The sequence below is a fragment of the Pelodiscus sinensis genome, chromosome 1 (genome assembly GCF_052426305.1).
Source record: "Pelodiscus sinensis isolate ZL-2025 chromosome 1, ASM5242630v1, whole genome shotgun sequence".
NCBI lineage: Eukaryota > Metazoa > Chordata > Testudines > Trionychidae > Pelodiscus > Pelodiscus sinensis.
The window spans coordinates 123,356,207-123,378,374 of record NC_143052.1 but is presented as its reverse complement, the minus strand read 5'-3'; the positions used below and the strand labels follow the sequence as shown (position 1 = coordinate 123,378,374).

The following is a 22,168-nucleotide window of genomic DNA, read 5'->3' as shown; positions in this document are numbered from 1 at the left end:
GCTTACGAACGGGGCTTTCTCGCCTCGGAGCTCGCAGGTAGCAATCCGCCACCTCGACCTCCGGGGCGAGAAAGCCCCATTCGTAAGTGCGGATCCGACATAAGTCGGATCCGCGTAAGTCGGGGACTGCCTGTATATTTAGGCATATAACAATGGAGGTGTTCTCATTTGCACCAGTCTCATGCAGAGTCTAGTAAAGAGGTATTATAGGTGTTGTAAACAGGGCATTCCCGCTATAAGTCTCCCCGTATACATCTGTTCCTTGCTGAAGTCGTTGACACTTGTAGGAACTGATATAAGTCTTCCCATTCCCCGCTCTTAAATCGCGGAAAAAACCCCAACCAATTTGCTTAAATGGAAGTAAGTTGCGGGAAAAAATTCCCCGCTTTATGTTGTTACTCTGTAAGTCCAAGTTTTTTGGAACGTATCTTGGACTTATAGCGACGACGGCCTGTATCATCAAGCTGCCTTACCATCTTTTGCCTGTTGTCAAAATAAATCTGTACTAAATATTCAGTGTTTATATTTTGAAATGCAGGGGCAGATGACCATTTTGCGGGGCCCAGGACAGCCCAATTTCACGGGGCCCCCCTTTGCCACGGCGCATGTGCGGGGCTTCTTGAAGCGCGGGGCCCGGGGCAGCCGCCCCGCTCGCCCTGCCCTATATCCGCCCCTGTTAAAATGTGTCACTGATGTGTTTTATATGAAGGTTCAGATATTGACATTCTGCAAAATATTCTTTGGTAGGACATGTACTCTGCTTTCCGTAAAGCAGATAGTAACCATGATGGTATCATCAGCATGCTTGATCTTCGAAGCCTCCTGGAGAGCTTTGTGTTCATCCTTACAAATGAAGAGTATTCACGCCTACTTGGTATATTGGGCCTGAACCTGAACTCCACATTAAATTACCACGAATTCGTTCAACTGTTCCAGAACCAAGAAACTAAAGAGGCACATCCTTGGCTGAATCCATCTCACAAGTAAGACTGACAGCAATATTATTGATCTTATACATGTATAGAAATGAAAAATCATAGAAATGTAGGTCTGGAAAGGCCCTAAAGAGGTCATCTAGTCTTTCCTATATGCTGAAGTAGGGCCAATATACCTATTCTCTCCCTGACAGGCATTTGAATAATCTGCTCTTAAAAAAAGATTTTTTAAAATTTTTGTCTAACCTGTTCTTAAAAATAATGGAGCTTCCACAACCTCTGTTGGGAACCTATTATAGTTCTTAAATATCCATGTAGTTCGTTTTTTGCTAATATAGAACTTAAATATCCTTTGTTGCAGATTAAAGTAATTATTTCTTGTCTGACCTTCAGTATGGCTGGAGAACAATTGATCATTGTTCTCATTTAACAGCCCTTAACATTTTTCAAGACTGTTATCTGGTCCCCCTGCGTAACTCTTCTTTTCTCAAAATTAAACACCAATTTTTTTAACATTTCCTTATAGACCAGGTTTTCTAAACCTTTATCATTTTGTTTGTTGTCCTCTGGATTTTCTTCAATTTTTCTATATCTTTTTGAAATCGTGGCACCCAAAACAGCACTCAGTACTCCAGATGGGACTTCACCAGTGCCAAGTAGAGTGGAACAATTATCTCCTCTGCCTTACATATGACAATCTGGTTAATATACTCCAGACTGATTTTAGCTTTTTTTGCACCTGCATCACATTGTTGGTTCATATTTATTTGGGATTCACTAAAATCCTCTGTTTTTTTCCTGCAGTACTACTGCCTAACCAGTTATTCCCCATTTCATAATTGTGCATTTGATTATTTCCTCCTAACTACACTTTGCACTTATCTGTATTAAATTTCATCTTCTTGATTTCAGTCCAGTTCTCCAATTCATCAAGGTCATTTTGAATTCTAATCCTATCCTCCAAGGTGTTTGCAACTCCTCTCAGCCTGGTGTCATTTGCAAATTGTATACATGAACTGTCTGAGACATTAATGAAAATTTTGAATAGTAGTAGACCCAGGATAGAGACCCTGTGGAACCCCACTACTTATATCTTCCCTGTTCAACAGCAGACCATTAATAATTACTATTTGAGAAAATATAGTATGCAGGCTCCTATTATATAATATTGAAAAACATCAGTATCTTAATATAATGCTGCAATTTGGGGTTGTGAAGTTCTTTTAAATCCTCATGATTTAGGACCCAGTTCTGCAAGGTACTTAAGCATGTCAGTCGTCCACGGGACTGCTGCATGCTTAAAGTTAAGCACATACATTAAATGCTCTACTGAACTGAGTCTTAGATTCCAGTTACTTTTACGGATGTAAGAGACCAGTCGACTAGTGATGTGACTAGTCACTTCCGCCCCCTTGCTGCATCTATTGGAGAGAGGCAACAAGTGAGGAGAGCAGGAGCTGGTGCAGGGGGAGCTGGCTGAAAAGCAAGTTGCACCAGCACCATCTCTGCGGAGGGGCAGGGGAGGTAGAGGCACAGTGGAAATGGAGTGAGTGGGGGCTGAAGCAGTCTCCTCTAGCGCTGCTTCTACGTTGACTCTGCAGAAGCCCCGCAGGGAGCATGGGGCCAGTGGGGAGTCCCCCGCTGGTTCTGCTCTCCCTGCGGGGCTTCTGCTTTTGAAATGTACAAGAGCCCCTGGGCTCTTCTACATTTCAAAGGCTCAGGTACCCAGAGCCGGCCCAAGTTACGGGCCTACTGGGGTACTGCCCAGGACACCCCATTGTAGGGGGCGCCATGCCACCACGCATGCGCCGCGCATCTGGGGCGGTGCCACACATGCGCCTCGCACCCGGGGGCGGGGCCACGCATGCGCCAGGACCCGGGGTGCACGAATGACTCGGGCTGGCCCTGCAGGCACCTCAGGGAGCATAGGCCCAACGAGTCTCCTGCTGGCCCCATGCTCCCTGTGGGGCTTCTGCTTTTGAACTGTAGCAAGAGCCCAGCAGGGCACTTGCTACAGTTCAAAGGCGGATGTGCCCTTATAGACTAATCAAATAATCAATGGAAATCCCATGGAGTATTTGATTGGTTAATTAATCTAAATTTAACATCCCTAGTTACTTTAGAGATCAAAGGCTAGATTTTGAGCTGCATTTTGTATGCATTGCAGAATAGGAGACAGAGCCCAGGAGGGGCCAAAAGCTGGTTATATGTCTCCTTTTTGTACCCTTCCCCAATTCTGTGCTGTTCCAGGGACCAGTGTGGTTCCTCAGTATATATTAGAGCAGCCTAGGGGTTGTCCTAACTTAGCAGTACCTGAACTGGCACCGTATGACACCTCCTGACAACCCATCATAGCTTAAATGCAGAGTACTCTGATCACACTTATGGCATACCCATATGCCAGGGACTGCTTGAGGGAATGGGCAGAAGTCTTCTAGGGGAATGAGCTGGCATGCCAGCCCTTTTATACTGCCAGAGCTTTGTAAATGGATTAGATCAGTTGTGACACTTTAGCTAAGTAAACAACCTGTTGTGTGACAGAGTACAAGGGCACTAGGGGAGCTACAACAGCATCAGGAAGATGGCTTTTTCTTTCCCCCTCTTAAGAGTAAAATTGTGTGTCTGAAGAGATTGAACATTTTAAAAATTTGGCTCTATCTTTAAAAATAATTATCAGGTACTTCAGATTCCTTCTAAGTATTGAATTAGAAAAGAAGCCATCCTCAGTTGAACTACACAGAGATAAATTAATATAAGTAATGACAAGACAGAGAAGAACCACAACATCTAATCAGCAAATCAGCTCAGCTGTGGATTTTAAGATACGACACGTGCAACTTCTCAGTTTTAATTTGTCCACTATAGAATTACTAATGGTTCTGACATTACTAGTATTATCAGCTGCTTTTTTATTAATTGTACAACTGAGAAAATCAAGTACATGATTTGAAAAGGAAGAAAGAGCCTGGGGATCATTAGTGGGAAGCTGGTAACAGTAGAATTCATGACAAATGAATGTTTCCCTTTCATTTCATGTCAGCACTAGAATGTGTTGGGTGGAGCTAAAAGATGCTCTCATTTTCAACAGAGTAACAACAGTTATTGATTAGAACTGGGGACTGATACCACTTTCCTCCAGCAACTGTGTATCATCATGAGGCTAAGCCACCAGGAGGAGCTAGCAGTCAGTGGACTGCAAACAAGGGAGTTTTTAGAAAGGATTCCTAATACAGTCACAATAGTTGGGAAGGGCCGCATTGATTGTTCCAATGCTGTTCTTGTCTCCTCTATCTGCGCCTGTATTCAGACAGACAACTCAACCATGGATGCCTCTACCCAGATCCTGGTGTGGATTTGCAGAGACTGTGGCTTGCATTTCCCACTGATGGAAAATCAGGCTGGAGGCACCCTCCAAAGTGAAAGGTGCCTGCTGGTGGAATCTCTTAGGAAGCAGGTGGGAAAGCTTCAAGAGGAGGTGGCCAGGTTTAAGAGCATCTGTGTCCAGGAGGAATCCCTCGAGAGTATTCATGTGGAGACATCCAAGGCTGAGGAGGCATGCTGCCTGTCAGGGGCTTGTATCAAAGACATTACAGAGTAATTGTCAAGGCTCATTCAGCTCTCTGAATACTCCCCCATACCGCTCATCCATGTGGGCACTAATGATACTGCGAGGGATGACCTTCAGCAGATCAGAAGTGACTGCAGGGCTCTGGAAGTATGTGTGAAGTAATTCAGAGGCACAGGTGGTGTTCTCTTTCATCCTTCTGGTCAAGGATCCAAAGCACAGGATTTGGGGATAACAGTGGACTTCAGCTACTCAGACAGGAGACAGATGCATCCTGGAGTAGGGCTGTAAAAGAGTAGTCGACTACCCAATAAGGTAATCGAGTTCACTACTTGCATTCCCTCCCCTCTTGCTGCCTCTATATCATAACTGGGGGGAAGTAGGAGCTGGTGCTGGTGGGAGCCGGCTTAAAAGCTGGTTCCCTCCAGCACTGTCTCCATGGTTGGGGGAAGGAGGGAGGAACAGACACAGTGGGGATAGCAAGTGCTGCCCTCCTCCCTTATCGAGTAATCGAGTAGTTGATGGAAATTCCATCAACTACTCGATTAGCTGATGAATTGAAATTTTACATCCCCATGCTGGAGATGAATGCCTGGCTGCAAAGATGGTGTCACCAGAAGATCTTCAGCTTCCTTGACCATAGGATGCTGTTCCAGGAAGAAGAACTTGTAAGCAGAGATGGGGTCAACCTATTGAGGGAAGGGGAGGAGCATATTTGAATATAGATTGGCTGAGTTAGTGAGGAGGGCATTAAACTAGATTAGATGGGGAAAGTGACCATAGTCACAGGTAAGTCAAAAGCATGGAGACCTGGAAGAAGGGTCAGAAATAGGTGGGAGCATGAGCTATATTAGCAGGGGAAAAGGAGATGCATGACATAACTGGGGGGAGAAATCAAATCAGTATCTTAGATGTCTGTATATTAAGGCAAGAAGCATGAGGAATAAGCAGGAAGAACTTGAAATGCTAGTAAATAAACACAACTGTGACATAGTTGGCATCACAGAGACTGGTTGGGATAATACATATGACTATAATATTGGTACAGAAGAAAGGAAGGTGATAGGCAGGGAAAAAGGTGGAGGTGTTGCTTTATATATTAAAAATGTATACACTGGAACTGAGGTTGAGTTGGAAATAGTAAACAGTCTTGTTGAAAGCCCCAAGCTAAGAATAAAAGGGGTAAAAACAAGGGTGATGTCATGGTAGTGGTCTACTACAGATCACTTAATTAGGAAGAAAAGGTGGATGAAGCTTTTTTTTAAACAACCCACAAAATCATCCAAAGCAGAGGACTTGAGCGTGACGGAGGTCTTCAACTACCCAGACATCTGTTGGGAAAGTGTCATAGCACTAGTAGGGCACAAATTATCCAAAAAGTTATTGGAATGTATTGGAAATAATTTTATATTCCAGAATGTGGAGAAAACCACTAGAAGACAGGCTGTTCTAGATTTGATTTTGATGAACAGGGAGGAACTTGTTGAGAATTTGAAAGTGGAAGTGATCAAGCGAAAGTGGTCATGAAATGGTAGAATTCATGATTGTAAGGTGTGGTAGGAGGGAGAACAGCAAAATAAAGACAATGGATTTCAAGAAGGCAGACTTGAGCAAACTCAGGGAGTTGGTAGGTAAGAGCCCATGGGAAGCAAGTCTAAGAAGAAAAGCAATTGAACACAGCTAGCAGTTTTTCAAAGAGATATTATTAAGGGTACAAGAGCAAACTGTCCCACTGCATAGGGTAGAAAGTATGAAACCACCCTGACTTACCCAGGAAATCTTGAATGATCTAAAAATCAAAAAGAGTCCTACAAAAAGTGGAAATTAGGTTAAATTACAAAGGATGAATATAAACAAATAATACAAGTATGTAGGGGCAAAATTAGAAAGGCCAAGATGCAAAACAAGATCAAACTAGCTATAAACATGAAGAATAAAATGAAAACATTCTGAAAATACATTAAAAGCAAGAGGAAGACCAAGGACAGGGTCCTTTATTGGAGTCACTCCAGGTCTTGTGATATGCTACTAAATTGTTTTTGTTTTTTAAGGTAGTTAACATTTCCTTCTAGTCTGAATAAATGATCCGTGTTTGCTATTAAGTCTGCAGGCAAGTTGAACAACATTGATCTGAAAATAAACAGGGAATTACAAAATTTAAGATGTCTTCCCTAACTTGCAGCTGGGGAAATAAGGCAGTATTTAAAGAATTAAGTTTACACAGATGTGAAATAACAGTCTTTAACGGTTTCTTAGAAACTAAAACAAAACCCGAAAAACCTCCACAAACTTGTGAGAGATTAAAGATTCCATTAACAGTTCGTTATTATTTAATTTTGCTTTCTTAGACCAAAACAGACAATAACGGATGCAGAACTAGCTTGTGATCAGGCTCATTACTATCTTGTTATCAAAGCACAAACCAGATGGCATGACCTCGCAAGGGTAAGAAAAACATTTTCATTAAATAAATAAGCTGCACTAATGGATTTAAGAACATTATGCAATGTTGATCTTCAGATTATCTAAATATTCAAAAAAAGCATTCGCAAAATAGCTCATTAATGATAAAAACTTATCTGTGTAAAACTAAACTTCTGGAGTATGTGATTTTTAAAAAAATTAATGATTTAGTTTCTACTAGGATTGTTCTAAAATTTTATTTATATTGCTGTTGTTATTTATTATTATTTATTATTAAATCTCTGTGTTCTAATAGTATCAAGAGGCCCCAGTCATGGATCACGGGACTCATTGTGCTAAGCATCGTACAGACACACACACAGAGAATTTGAAGTGCAAAATGCAGTCCTTATTAATAGAGCTCTGCACATCGGCGGATACCCACTTTATATCCACGGGTATCTGCATCCGTAGATGTGGGTGTAGATATCTGCAGATCATTTTTGCTGATTGCGGGTCAGATGCAGAAACAAACTTTGTATATAGAACCCTACAGATTTGTAGATACCTACTTTATATCCACGGATATCTACAGCTGCAGATGTGGATATCCATGGATCATTTTTGCAGATGCAGATATAGATTTTGTATCCATGCGGGGCTCTACTCATTGGGTACGTCTAGACTACATTCCTCTGCCAACAGAGGCATGTAGATTAAACTACCTGACATAGTCAATGAAGTGGGGATTTAAATATCCCCCACTTCATTAAAATAAAAATGGCCACCGCACTGTGCCGGCTCAGCTGATCATCGGCACAGCGCGGCAGTCAAGATGCGGATCGATTGACAGGGAATGCCTTTGTCGACCAGTCCTGTAAACCTCATTTCACGAGGCATAAGGGAGCGGTTGACAAAGGTGTTCCCTGTCGACCAATCTGCACCTTGACTGCCGCGCTGTGCCGGCGATCAGCTGAGCCGGCACAGCACAGTGGCATTTTTATTGTATTGAAGCGGGGGATATTTAAATCCCTGCTTTATTGACTATGTCGGGTAGCCTAGTTTACATGCCTCTGTCGGCAGAGGCATGTAATCTAGACATACCCATTATGACAAGCAGGGGGTGCCAAATTATCAATAATTATATCAAGATAAACATAAACAATCTTAATAAAAACTAAATAATTAAATGTTTGCATATCTGAATTAGTCAAACAGTTACTGCACACTCTGAAGATAGTGGGGGGCAGTGTAGCTAGTAGTGGATTGAGAAAAGAACGAATGGGGAGAGTAAACTTCATTACTTTGTTACTTAAAATTTGCAAGATGAGCCTGCACTGCAGCAAGTAAGGAATGCTTTCTATTAGTTCATGGCACAATAAGCTGTAGCCAGCTTCTGCAAAATTGGACACCTCTGTGTGGATTTTCAATCTCTACTTTCCACCTCTGTGCATCAAGGTTCATAAATGCACATACCTGTATGTATGTTTTTGATGCTCAAATCCTAGTGCACACAATTGATAGGAGTTTCATATATAAAACACATCATCAGCACACATGTGTTACTCCACCAAGAGAGCCATGCACACAGTGAAGCTGATAAAACGTTTTAAAATTGGAATTAACCTTCATTTAATTTTTCCTTAATTCCTAATGCTTATAAAGAGATCAAGTATTTTGTAAAGCCCGTTGGCTCTTGTTATTATTAAAAGTTCTTAAATTCTAGACTTTCCGTGAGTTCGATAGCAAAGGCAATGGCATTGTGCAGCCAGAGGATTTGAGAGCTGTCTTGTTCAGATTTGCCATTCCCATCACTCCAAAAGAATTTGAAAAGCTTTGGGCAAGGTAAGGTGGCTCTGAATATTACTTCTCCTGCAGCAGTGCATCTATTTAACTTGACACATGGGCCTTATTGAGGATAGTGAATTACATTTGTTTACTTTCTAAGGGTATGTTCCTAATTCGAACTAGGGCTGCAAATTTGTAGGCATTCAGAATTGCAAATCAAGCCCAGGATTTAAATATCCCATGCTTGATATACATCTTCCCGGCCACTTTTTTGTTAGTCTTTAAAGTGCTACATACCCGTTTCACTGCTGCATGTAGATGTGGGCAGTTACTTCAGGCTTGTAAATTTCAAAAAATGGCACCCGGCCGGGAAGATGCAAATCAAGCGTGGGAAATTTAAATCCTGGGTTTGATTTGCAATTCCGAAGCCTACATTTGCAGCCCTAGTTCGAATTAGGCTGCAAATGCGGACGTACCTTAAGAGAGACTTGACTTATTTTATTATGTTGATATCGACTCATCATGATGCCGTCAAAAATAGAGGATTTTATCACACTAAGATCACTATCGCAATAAGGTGAATGCCTAATCAGTTCTCAGTAAAGTCATAGTCTAATTTCTATTTGGTTTAATGCATTTACCTGTCCTCTTTAATTTAATAGAAAGGTAGCTGTGTTAGTCTGGTCTAGCTGAAATAAAAAACAGGAGTATGTAGCACTTTAAAGACTAACAAGATGGTTTATTAGGTGATGAGCTTTCTTGGGCCAGGGTCTGGCCCACGAAAGCTCATCATCTAATAAACCATCTTGTTAGTCTTTAAAGTGCTACATACTCCTGTTTTTTCTCTTTCATTTAAGATACCCTTTCATCTCTGATGACGTTTTGGTCTGCAAGTAAAGTAAATTTGGTTTGCTGATAGCACCTAGATGTTCACCAGTTCCCCCTTGTTGACAGTCAGTTGTAGAGAGGCTCAGGACTGGAACAGTGGGTATGTCCCAGGTCAGAGAGGAGGAATATTGGCAGAGCTCTTTACTATATACTATAGGTCTGTCTGAAGTCAGCTATCCGACATCTTTTCATGAGATTAAATTCACTCACACCATTTTCAGCTTAAATAAAAATGATTCATTGAAAAGAAATATGATATGTAGCAAACACATAAAGAAAAGTAAGACTGTTTCATGCTGTGTAAAAATTGTGAGTCATACCACAATAGGTTTTTATAGACAAGTAATTTGTAGTGAAGAAGAAAAAAACACTAGCCTATGTCAGCTGAGAGTGGTTGTGCTATAAATTGTGTCTGGAACACAAGAATTCCAGATGCATGTGACATTGTATAAAATCCACCTTCATTGTAAGTTTTTAAGGAAAACAGATTCTCTATGGTAAAAGGCTCAGGTGTATAGTATCTTGGTTTCAAACTACATTAACTATATGGCTTATTTCCTAGCACTGATTCATCTCTGAATTATTTTCTACTCCATTACATTTTACTTTCTATTTTATTCCTTATGGATGTCATGCCCCATGACAATGTGTCCCTTCCATTCAGTCATCTGCTGCACAACTTTATTTCCAACTGCCATTCATTTATAGAACATAAAATGTTTTATTTACCTTCTGTGACTGTATGTAGACTAAAGGAATTAGAATAACAACTACATCTACATTAGGCCTTTCCCTACATGGGAGCATTGGAGAAGGAAGAGGTGGCACAGAGGACACTTATAGCAAGGTCTCTATCCAAAAATGTTTAAACAGTTTTAAAATAGGCCCAGATTTTCAAGAATGGCCTCTAATTTTGAGTGCCTCTAGTTTGAGTGCCCAACTTGACATTTAGGATCTGATTTTTAGAAGTATCACAACTATTGAAATCAGTACCCAGCACCTCTTGAAAGTCAGCCTCTCTGAATGTCAAATAAGGCACCAAGAGGTAAAAATATACTAGGTCTTTAGTGTAGAATTTTCAGAAGTGCTTAAGGATTTGTCTACACTGGAAAAAAAGCCTCGCAACAGCTAGTCTCAGGGCCTGAGTCAACTCACTCACACTCATGAGTTGCATGGTCCAGGGATAAAAATAGTAATGTAAACATTCTCACCACTTGGGCTGGAGCCTGAACTCCGAGATCCACGCCACTTACTGGGTTTCGCCATGCAGGCTCTAGCCTGAACAGGAATGTCTGCACTGCCATTTTTAGGCCTGTAGCATGAACCTCAGACAGTTGACTCAAGGTATAAGATTCACTGTTGTGGGAGGTTTTTTGCAATGTAGATGTACTCCAAGTCCCATTGACAGTCACTCTGAGGGTATGTCTACACTACCCCCCTAGTTCGAACTAGGGGGGGTAATGTAGTCATACGGAGTTGCAAATGAAGCCCGGGATTTGAATTTCCTGGGCTTCATTTGCATAAAGCCGGCTGGCGCCATTTTTAAATGCCGGCTAGGTCGGACCCCGTGCCGCGCGGCTACACGCGGCACGGACTAGCTAGTTCGGATTAGGCTTCCTAATCCGAACTAGCTGTACACCTCGTTCCACGGCCTAATCCGAACTAGCTAGTACGTGCCGCGTGTAGCCGCGCGGCACAGGGTCCGACCTAGCTGGCATTTAAAAATGGTGCTGGCTTTATGCAAATGAAGCCCAGGAAATTCAAATCCCGGGCTTCATTTGCAACTCCGTATGACTACATTACCCCCCCTAGTTCGAACTAGGGGGGTAGTGTAGACATACCCTTATACACTTTTGGCATGGCATCTGACTGGCAATGAGACTTAGGAGGCTAAGGGTATGTCTGAACAGCAATGTTATTTCGAAATAACTTAGTCCATGTCTACACAGCAAGAAGTTATTTTAAACTAATGTTGAAATACTGTCAAGCTGGAGGGCTTCTTACTCTGACTCCTGTAACCCTCATTGTATGAGGAATAAGGGAAGTAGGAGGAAGAGTGCTCTATTTTGAAATAAGTGCTATGTAGATGCTCCCAATTTCAAAATAAGCTATTTTGAAATAAGCGATGCAATTGACGTAGCTTATTTCGAGTTATGCCTGCTGTGTAGACATATACCTACCTAGGTATTTTGAAAAAATAATATTGTAATGCTTTGAAATGATGAATATATGAATATTTCATTTGAAAAAGATATTTCTTTTGAAAGGTATGATACAATTGGCAAAGGCTACCTTACACACCAAGAATTCCTACAGAAATTGGGGTTAGAGTTCGCACCCTCTGACACCGGACTAAGCAGACATATTGCAGAAGACAGTTATGCGACTTTAATGGAGCATTACAGTAATCAGCAAAAGAAGCACTGGGAGATGGAAGAGCAGCAGAAACAGCAAACTAAAGACCTCTATGTCAATGAGATTACAAAGCAGATCAAGTGAGTTATTTATCACTTAAGTGAATAGCTTTCATGCTGTGGGTATAGTTACTGAGGTAAAACATAATGCCACGCCTACAGACATGCCCTCACAAACATTCTCTGAAGACAAATCATACTAGATACTGGGGCAAATTTACACCCAGTGTAACTTCATTGATTTCAGTGTGGAGAAGTTTGACTCATTGAGATGTATAGGCAATTTTAAAGTGTTCACCCTGACTGTATGTAATTCATTTAGTAGTATTTATAGCTCCAGTCCTAGGCAGTGCCTGAGATACTTTTGACATACATTTGGGGGGTAAAGCAAAGCTAGCTGTAAGCCACGCCTTCTTTGCAGTTCTCTGATCCAAGAGGTGGCTGGGGTCAGGCCTGTCACAGTAAAACTTAGCGTAGCCTCAGGACTGTTTCAACATTCAACCAGCTGTTTCTGACCCAAAGAGGCATTTCTGGTAGCTGGGATCAGTGGGACATGAGGACACCTTAGTCACACTCCTTTTCTGATTACCATTCTGGACACCTGTGGTCCTTCACATTCAGTTTGCTCTGTCTGAAAGCAGGCCATGCAACAGGAGTCAAACCCAGTCCCAGACCCCTGAACTCCTCAAGTTTTATGTAGGGCCAAAGAACGCTGTAAGCATCTCATGAGCCAGAGGTTGGAGTCATTGCTTTAAGAATGAAGTCTATAGTGTGAGTAGAGACAACTTAAGGCAGAACCGCCGATGCTCCACTTTATGAGAGCTGAGTACCAGGCCTATTCTACCATGTTGGTCAGCATTCGAAGGCATTTGAAAATGGGAGAGACCAGATCTAATGGCTACAGGATTTAGTGGTTCCAGTGGCTATGAAATCCAGCACAGATGGTATACAATGGTCCTGGCCCCTATCTCACTCCCTGAGGTCTGGGAAATGCATTCCTTCCATCTGTCCAAGCCTGGCCCAGGCTAGTTTAAACAGCCCATTGCTTTGGCTTTACACAAGTGTTGTGAATTTCATCCTAAATTCTTCGTAGCAGTTTTAGTTCCCTGTGATTAGACATAGTTAAACTGACAAGGACTCTGAGCATCTTAACATTCAGAATATAAGGCTAGATCTATAATTTTTTTGGTTTTGTTTTAACTCACAGGAACAAATACCCCAAATTAGAAACATACATCGAGCAGCAGCTCTCCAGCGCTTCAAGAGAAATACAAAACATTTGCAAGACAAGATTATTTTTTGGCAGCATAGCTGTATCCATAGTTTAAATTCTCATTTACTCAGTGCACATATTTACTGCTGCAAGTGGAATAATTACTGCTTGGAAACCATTAGTCAGTCCAAGAAATGATGAATGCCTCAATTTTCTAAAAATATGAATCTCAAAAGCTGTTTTGATTTTACATCTTCCTTTACTTTCATTTTGAAGGTTTAAGTGGAAGATAATAGTGATGATGAAGAGCTATCATTTAGCAGCATGGGTTGGAATGTAACTTACCCCTGTAAAGGATTCCAAAATAATGGTGCTGTTGTGATAGATTAAGGGCCTTATTGTGCCTTTAAAGCACAGCCTTTCATTTTGGGTAGTGTGGAGCCGCACTTCGCTATGGGGAAGGATTCCTCACTGAGCACCCTGTTGTTCTCGGGGGAGGGAATAGGCCATATTTGCCTAAAGAAACAATGAGAAATCCTGTGGCATCTTATAGACTAAGGGTATGTCTACACTACCTCCCTAGTTCGAACTAGGGTGGTAATGTAGGCAACCGGAGTTGCAAATGAAGCCCGGGATTTGAATTTCCCGGGCTTCATTTGCATAAAGCCGGGCGCCGCCATTTTTAAATGTCCGCTAGTGCGGACTCCGTGTCGCGTGTAGCCGCGCGGCACGGAGTCCGCACTAGCGGATATTTAAAAATGGCGGCGCCCGGCTTTATGCAAATGAAGCCCTGGAAATTCAAATCCCGGGCTTCATTTGCAACTCCGTATGACTACATTAACCACCCTAGTTCGAACTAGGGTGGTAGTGTAGACATACCCTAACAGATTTATTGGAGCATGAGCTTTCGTGGGTAAAGACCCACTTCATCAGACTTCTCATTGTTTGTGCAGATTCAGACTAACACGGCTGCCCCTCTGATACTTAAAAGATTCCCTGGTGCATCTAACTTGCTTTGCAGGCCAATCTGGAGAAGCAGACCATGCCACCTGCAATTGTGGCTTGCCTTAACATGTTGATAAACAAGGGGGGAAAGGGTTCTTTGTGCCCTACATCCATGCATCTGTATCAGAACCCACAGCATTCTGACACTACATGCCTTATCTGTGTTCCATAATCTAATCCGGTCATAATTCTCATTCATTATAAACCTCACAATAATTTGTAGTGACTCCCCCAGCCAGGTTAGGAGTTGCAGCAATAAGTTGTGGAGGCAGTAGTAAACTATGGACAGATTGGCGTTAAATGATCAAGAGAGAGAGAGTGAGGGGTGATGCCTGGGGCTCCAAAAGGTGTTCAAAAGATCCCTAACTTTACTAGGATAAAAATGACAATGTAAGTGGGAGTTGGGAGAAAAGAGTCTTGGGTCTGAATTAACTAATCTGTGAAGAAACAGATGATGATTTATATACCTGATAGCAGCTCTAATGACTTCATCCAAAACCTGTTGAAATCACTGGGAATTTTTCTACTGACTGCAGTCAGTTTTGGATTTGGCCCTAAAGTAGTGTAGTTCTTGCTCTGATATAATAATCCCAAATTCTTGCTCTGATATAATAATCCCAAGTCTTTCTGTTCTTGTTAAAGTTTTATCAGCTTAATATTGCAGAGGGCAATTTGCTGGAAATCACTTGTCAGAATAGCTATATTAAAGATTGCATATATATTTTTAGGGCTAAATTTTCAAAGATTTTGTATCTTTAATTATGTTCGGTCAAAAACAGGTAGTTAAACCATCAAGCTAATTGATTTACACATACAGCGGGGTAGTTTTAGCCCTGCAATTGTTTATGCAAATGTAAAAGTGGTTTTTGAAAATTAGATCTAATAATTTTCATGCTATTCTTTGGACAAATTATACCAAGTTAACAAATGCAGGTAAACTGAGATTCTTGCTTTGCATTTTATTTTTGTATATTTGTATATATCTTTTTCTAATATTTAACAGGAGAATGAAAACAAACATCTGCTCTCTTTCAGGGATAAATTTAGGGACTACTTCCAAGACTTCAACAAGGCCTTTTATAAACTGGATAAAAATAAAGATGGCTATATAACAGTAGATGACCTACATAGAATGCTGCAAGAATTCAACTATTATCTTGATGATGAACAGTTCAACAGTCTTTTAAACAGGTTTTTATGATTATAACATTGGTCTCTCTTTTATCTCAAGCCAATAAAGGACTTAAGCATACACTTATCTTTGAAAAAAATAAGTACAGTAGTCTTATTAAAGCCCATGCAACTACACACATGCTTAAAGGTGCCCATGTGCTGAAGAGCTATGCTCTGAGTGTTGTAACTTAAAGCCTTTTCAAATCAAGCTGATTATTTGAGGAAATTAAGCAGCTCTGAAAACAGGTCAATTTTAGTGGATTTTAAAACTTGTATTAAAATTATTAGTTTTATTTAATTAAACAAAAAGAGTGGGAGGAAACCTTGCAAAAACAGAAATTGAATCACATCAGGCTAAAAAGTATTAATTTTCAAATCCTACTGCTATGCAAAGGCATACATTGTGTTTTGCATCTTAATCTCATGAAGTAATATTGAGAAATAGAATCGCTTGTATAAGCTCTCTAGAACACAAGGGCCTAGTAAAAATGTCCATAGCTTTCTGCACATCATGGACCCTGGAAGTGGCATCCTATATAGCACTGGGTTATTGTCTCATAACAGTGTGAAACTAGTGAAAAAGATATTTGTAAAAAGAAATTACAAACTCTTTTCTCAGTTCACCTTTTGTTGAGTGATCAACTTTTTATGAATGGAATCCTTAATATGAATCTTCTGCTTGTTTCATCTTCAAAGACCTCTTGATGATAAACACCTCCATTCATTGTAATTTTGTGCAGATTATTCCTTTCTAGATCCAAAATAGACTTTTCTAAATAATACAGAGTAGATTAGCATTTGCATTTGATTTTATTACTAAAATTTTAATACCAACTTGGCAATTTATTTCTCTGATGAAATGGTGTTGATTATTTCCCAGTATTGGAGCCAGCTTTACATTGGTAATATGTGGGAGTGCTGTGCAGCTGCAAGACACAAAATCAGGGCTCTTGAATGTATTTTTTCTCAGTAATGGATATTGGGTCTATGGTTAATTTCTGTACCAGCTTCTTTTTATAAAGCTTCCTTTTTGTTTAACTGGCACTCTTCATTAATTAGACATTCTAGTAAGTGGACATTCTTGTGATTGGTAGCATAGGCAGCAGTCCTAAGTGACACTGTGAAAACAGATGACAAAAGTACAATGCAATAATTCACTTTCACACAAAATATCAAAATCATCATGCTGGGTCAGACCATAGGGCAATCCATTCCGGCACTGGCAAGTTCTTGATGCTTCAGTGCATACTGTAGCCATCATACCCCTAGCTAAGTGTGCAGTGCTGAATGAAAAACCTCCCCTGGCTCCTGTAGTATGGAATTTGCTCACCTCTATCAAAACAAACAGGGTCTACAAATGTGATTACTCGTCATAAAATTATCTAGCCCTACTAAAACTCCTTGCACAGTCTCTGAGCCAGATCCATATCTCAATTACCCCATTGTAAATCTGGAATAATTCCAGCAGAGCCAAAGAATTACACCAGGTTAAGTGAGCAGAATCTCACTGATTGACTTTTGGTGTCAGTAAATTCCATAATATGGCTTCATTGAGTTTCCCCTGGGTTAGCTGACAGCAGAATTTGCCTTTTGATGCTATGATTTACTGTGGTAATGAATTCCACAAGTTAATCATACAAGTCTGAAGTCTTTTAGATTGTTTTACCTCTACTTGACATCATTTGATTGAATGTTCTTGTGTGATGGCTGCAGTGGAAGAAAGGGTTTTTACAGACTTGCATGATTCCATCCACTCCCCTCAACTCTTCTCCTTCCTGTTCTAAACAACCCTAATTTTTGCAGTTTCTCTACATATGTAAATCCCACCTTAGTTTTCATTTTATGTGGTGAAACATCCTTGAGTAAAAATGAATTTGGGTTTGTAACAAAGTCCTCTGCAAAAAGCCCTTAAAATCGTATGTTAGAACTCCTCTTTCCCCATGCTGATATTTGATGCAAAAAATTATTCACTGTTTATACCTGGAGCTATCTATATTTAGATGTGCAGCTCACTGAATTTCTTATATGACAGAGTACAAAACTTCATAGTCTCTGTGATATACCAGATATTACTCTTGGCAAACATATTGAAAAGGTTGAGAGGAGGTATGAAAGACTTCAGGCCAAATGCTCCAATATAATCTGACCATGAAAGGTTAGCAGCGAATTCAGCTTGTGGAGGGGCACTCTTCTCTGGTTGTAGATGACATCTGCTGGGCCAGGAGCATCACACTTCAAGTCAGAGTCAGTAGGTGCACCAAGGGAAGAGAAGGGCAATATATCAGAGGCATAGTGAAGGAAAACTTCATTGCTTTAGTTCTCCACATCCCTGAGAACTCACCAGTGGCTCAGGTTAGAGCAGCCATTACGTTGCTTATGTGGATACCAGAGCTGGGCTAATGCAGGATCAGACGTACAAAGTGCTCCAGGATAGCCTGTCACCCTGTTGCCATGCAGAGCTCAAATGCAGGTGACAGTTGAGTTCTCCAGTTATAAGTTCAAGAAAAGCTTTGTATGGAAATTGATTTGGTTTCCTACCATATGACGAATAGAAGGCAGTTTACTCAGTAGTTACAGCAGGAAACTAGGAGTCAGAACTCTGGGCTCCATCCACAGCTGGCACACTGTAATTTTGGAGAAGTCACTTAGGCTATGTCTACATAGCAACTAGCAACAAGTTAGCATACTAAAATGTGGACTTTGCAGCTCAGGCTCTCGAGCACATCTAACCCCCGGTATCCAAGTTTGGATGGCTAGCCAGGGTCTTTGCTAGACCTTCAACACCCACCCTGCTATTTCTTAGTACTCTGAGTCTAGCTTGAACTGAGCTGGCACAAATCTGTATACCTAGGTTGGGAGGCTCCCTTCTACCAGCAGTGTAGACGTAGCTTAGGGTTTGATTTTCAGGGTTGTTGATCAGCCACAGTCCCCACGGAAGCCCATAGGAACTGTAGGAACGCAGTTTCCCTATGGGTAACATTGGGATAGTAAAACTTCATAGGACATTGTGTAATTTATTTGTACTTTAACAACACTTTTAGATCCTGGAATGAAAGGCACAATGCAAAGTACAAAATGTTCGTACAATATCGATAGGGTCCTGACCCATACACGGGACTTCCAGGCAATACCACAACACAGCTTATAAAAATTAATTAGTAGCAGTTGTAGTAGTGATAATACTTTTTAATAAAATGTTGAAATACTGTTCTGCTTTTTCTCTTAGATTAGGAATCAGTATTCATGACAGCAAGCTCTCTTATTTTGATTTCCTGAGAGCGATTGATGATGGCAGAGCATCTAAATACCAGCAGAGACAAAAGCCTGCTGCACCACCTGCAAGCTTTGCAATGCTCAGCTTAGAAAAGACCCTAATTAAGATAAAAGAAATAGTCACATCTTCCTATGATTTGTTATACAAGGTAGGTTGCATGTGGACATAATATTTAATTTCATTTCTTTATGCTTGACTGGGGGGCTAGCCCAGCTGTCTACAAGCATTTCTGCAGGCTGTGTGGGGTTCCCCAATCCCAGGCCAGAAGGAGCAGGGATAACTATAAAAGTAGCATGCTCAACCTCATTAGAGAAAGAACTTTCTATAGCACCTTTGGTGGTTACATAAAGCCGCAACAAGTCACAGCAGCATATGGCTTTGTGAGGGCAGAGGTTGGTGTGTAAAAGGAGAAAACAGGATCCACAGAATTAATTAGGTTCATGTAAATTGTGAGTTAGCCATATTTGTAGCAAAACTCTTCCAAATAACTGGGAGGAGAATGCACAGTCTTCCCAAGTTGTGAGTTATTACTCATAGGGAGTACATGATACTGTGGTGGAGCATTATGGTTTTACCAACAAGAGTAGTGTAGGTCACTCCAGGGAGGCAGGGCTTAACGGTTGAAAAGAAAACTAGACTTAGAATCAAGAGTTCTCTTGACTCTGTGAAGTTTTGGACAAGTCACTTAACCTGATTGTGCCTCAGTTTTCCCATTTGTAAATTTGTGATAGTAATCATCATCCACTTTCATATAACATTTTGAGATTCTGTGGTTGAAAAGTGCTATTATTATTACTACTATTATTATTCCCAAATCTACCAAAAACCTGCAGCCAAACTAATTCTCGCAGAGTTCTTAATGTCCAATAGGATCGTGCTAGATTCATTCTTAAGCAACAGAAAGAACTATCAGACACACTTTGGAGGAAACATTGCTATCCCAAACCACAGCTGCATAGCCATGTGAACTGTAATGGACTCTGCTATATTGTGAGAGATGGCATGTCACAGAAGAGAAGTGAGATCCAATACAAAAAGGGTCACCGTTTTCTTAAAGTTTCAGTAGAAAGAGGGAAGGTTGAAAGTGTGACTCAATAAAGCCCAGCTAACTTTCCAAAAATATTAGACCATCTTCACAAAAAATCTACATCTTTAATAAAACACGAACATTAAAAAGTCTGAAAATAATGAAGGGCGACAGCAGAGTCCTAATTGCCATGTAACATTCCCCAATCACTTTTGCCTCACCTGACTCATCTTGCCCACCCCAACTTTATTTTTGCCCCTAAAACGTCTCATAAATATAAAGATCAAAATAAGTTGGGAATTTATAGAATGCCATTTGCTATTCAAGGGATCTATTTCCAATGTACTATAACATTAAAATGTATTACCACGTGACTTTACAAAAAAAAACAACCAACCAGATAAAAACCCCCAAAAACCCCAAACCCTGTGTGGTTTGCTAAGAAATACAGTAAAAAAAAATACCAGCTTGTAAGGTCATTTTATGAAATTTTGTTAATAAAACTATTCTACTAAACCAAAACATCACAGCATGAAAGAGTATATGGAACTTTGACTGGGACTATATTGCTTTCAAATTAGTACAAAACATTTACATCTGTAAAATCAATGTTTATGTATTCAACTGCATATTTCTATTGTAGAACAAAACAAGAGAAAAAAGATAAAGCTGGGTAAGTGATTGTTAGTTGGCTGGAGTGACAGTGGACATACCTTGCCCCACACATTGGCTGCCCTAGACTCTAGTATGCCTTCTCAGTGCACTTACTGTCTACCTCTTCTGGTCTTTTGCACTCTCTTCAGTGTTCCCTCCTGACCCAGAATTCAATCTAATATATTTCCTGTGGAAGTCTTTGGGAACCACCTTTCATGTACAAAAAAACTGGAACATCTGAGAAAATCCGGTGCCCATAAAATTGGGCAGCTCGCAGTGTGTACTGAGCACCCTTCCAGATTTTTCAGGACAGTTACCTTCAAAAAAAGCAATGAACCTAAGAAAGCCTGGGTGGATGGTAACTGTAATACAAAAGCAAGAATGTGGGAACCAAGATGAGAGATTATTTGCTAACATGTTGATCTTTACACCTCCGAGAGTTACTGAGAATGGAGATCTTTCCCACAAAGTACTTTGCAGGGGAGAGAATGGGGAAAAAACTCCAACATTAGCTCAACCAGTCAGAAGTTTCTATCTGCTAGGAAACAGGAAACAAACTGGTGTATACAGCTAGTCAGATTTTCTCTATGGGGGCACTTTATCTCAAATATTTGTTATCTTTTTTATTTGGCTGGCAGGAATTCATGTTAACCTGTACCTGGGTTGCATATTTGGACATTTAAGCAATCAAAGATATAACGTCTCTCTGCTCACACTAAATACTTGTTTTTCAAAGATTCTGTTGATTGGGGAAAAGTATTTATTAATACATAAAATATAAGATTGATTTTGAAACTTATTGATTTCAAGACAATAATAAGCTTTTCATTTCCAGTAGGGGCTTCAGTAAAATGGTTATAAATGACTTGCATTTCTTCATAGCTAAAATATCTGGAGATAAAGAGGCATACATATATCAAATATGGCTTTACCTATACAATTTAGCCATTCAATATCAGCCATGCTAAAAAGAAATCTCTTCTGATATATGCAAAATTTTTAAAGTAATTTTTTTGTTGGTTTTGTCAGGCATTTTCTCTCTTTGATAAAGAAGGCACTGGGGCAGTAACAGCACTGGAATTCCACCAGGTACTTGACCATTTCTGCTTCAAACTAACAGACAAACAGTTCAGGCACCTACTCAAGAAACTAAAGCTTTATGAAAATCATACAGTAGATTGGAAATTTTTCCTGAAAAACTGTGATCTCCTCTTAGAGGTAAGACTAGCTACAAGCTGTTTGTTTTAAAAATGAATGAATTCAATAAACATGCTAATTCTAAACAAATGGTCAGATGCAGCTTCTCCCTTAGAATATCTCTGGCAGTCAATGGGATGTTAGGAATTTCCATGGAGAAAATTATGAGTAAAGGCAAGTGAATATGATCTTTCATATAAGGAAGAACATTCATTAGCATTAGCAAATTATGACATTAATTCTGCAAGTTTCTTCATGGGAACACAGAGGTTTTCCAGAATAGGATAACTAGTAAGGATGATGAATTACAGAAAGATGACTGAAGAACAGGCTTATTTAATTCACTCTTTTTCCCCATGATTAATCCAATGTTTTGCCCTCAACAAATATCTTAAAATGGGAATGGTATGTATACATCACAAAGGGCTAAATTCAGAGGTGAGTTTCAAGTATAGAGGCGGCTTCAGTTGGTGAAATATGAAGCTTCTTCTGACACTCTCAATTAGTGTGTCACACAAATTTGGACTCCTTCTAGACCTGTGTTTCCCAATTTTATTTGGACATAGAACCCTTTTAAACTCTAAAGAATTTTGCGGAACCCCTAATAACAGTCACAAATGGAGCTGAAAAAG

At 40.3% G+C, this 22,168-nt stretch overlaps 1 protein-coding gene across 3 annotated transcripts in view; it reads left to right on the top strand.

Annotated features, from left to right (window-relative positions):
• The window catches only part of EFCAB6 (EF-hand calcium binding domain 6), a 162,179-nt gene that overhangs the window by 98,756 nt on the left and 41,255 nt on the right, over nucleotides 1-22,168 (top strand). For all 3 annotated transcript variants that reach the window (XM_025187059.3, XM_075899542.2, XM_075899562.2), the window contains 7 exons: nucleotides 748-983; nucleotides 6,849-6,945; nucleotides 8,630-8,748; nucleotides 11,847-12,074; nucleotides 15,247-15,402; nucleotides 18,611-18,806; nucleotides 21,369-21,557. In XM_025187059.3, the coding sequence (XP_025042844.3) occupies nucleotides 748-983; nucleotides 6,849-6,945; nucleotides 8,630-8,748; nucleotides 11,847-12,074; nucleotides 15,247-15,402; nucleotides 18,611-18,806; nucleotides 21,369-21,557 (1,221 nt within the window). The remainder of the gene's footprint in view (nucleotides 1-747; nucleotides 984-6,848; nucleotides 6,946-8,629; nucleotides 8,749-11,846; nucleotides 12,075-15,246; nucleotides 15,403-18,610; nucleotides 18,807-21,368; nucleotides 21,558-22,168) is intronic.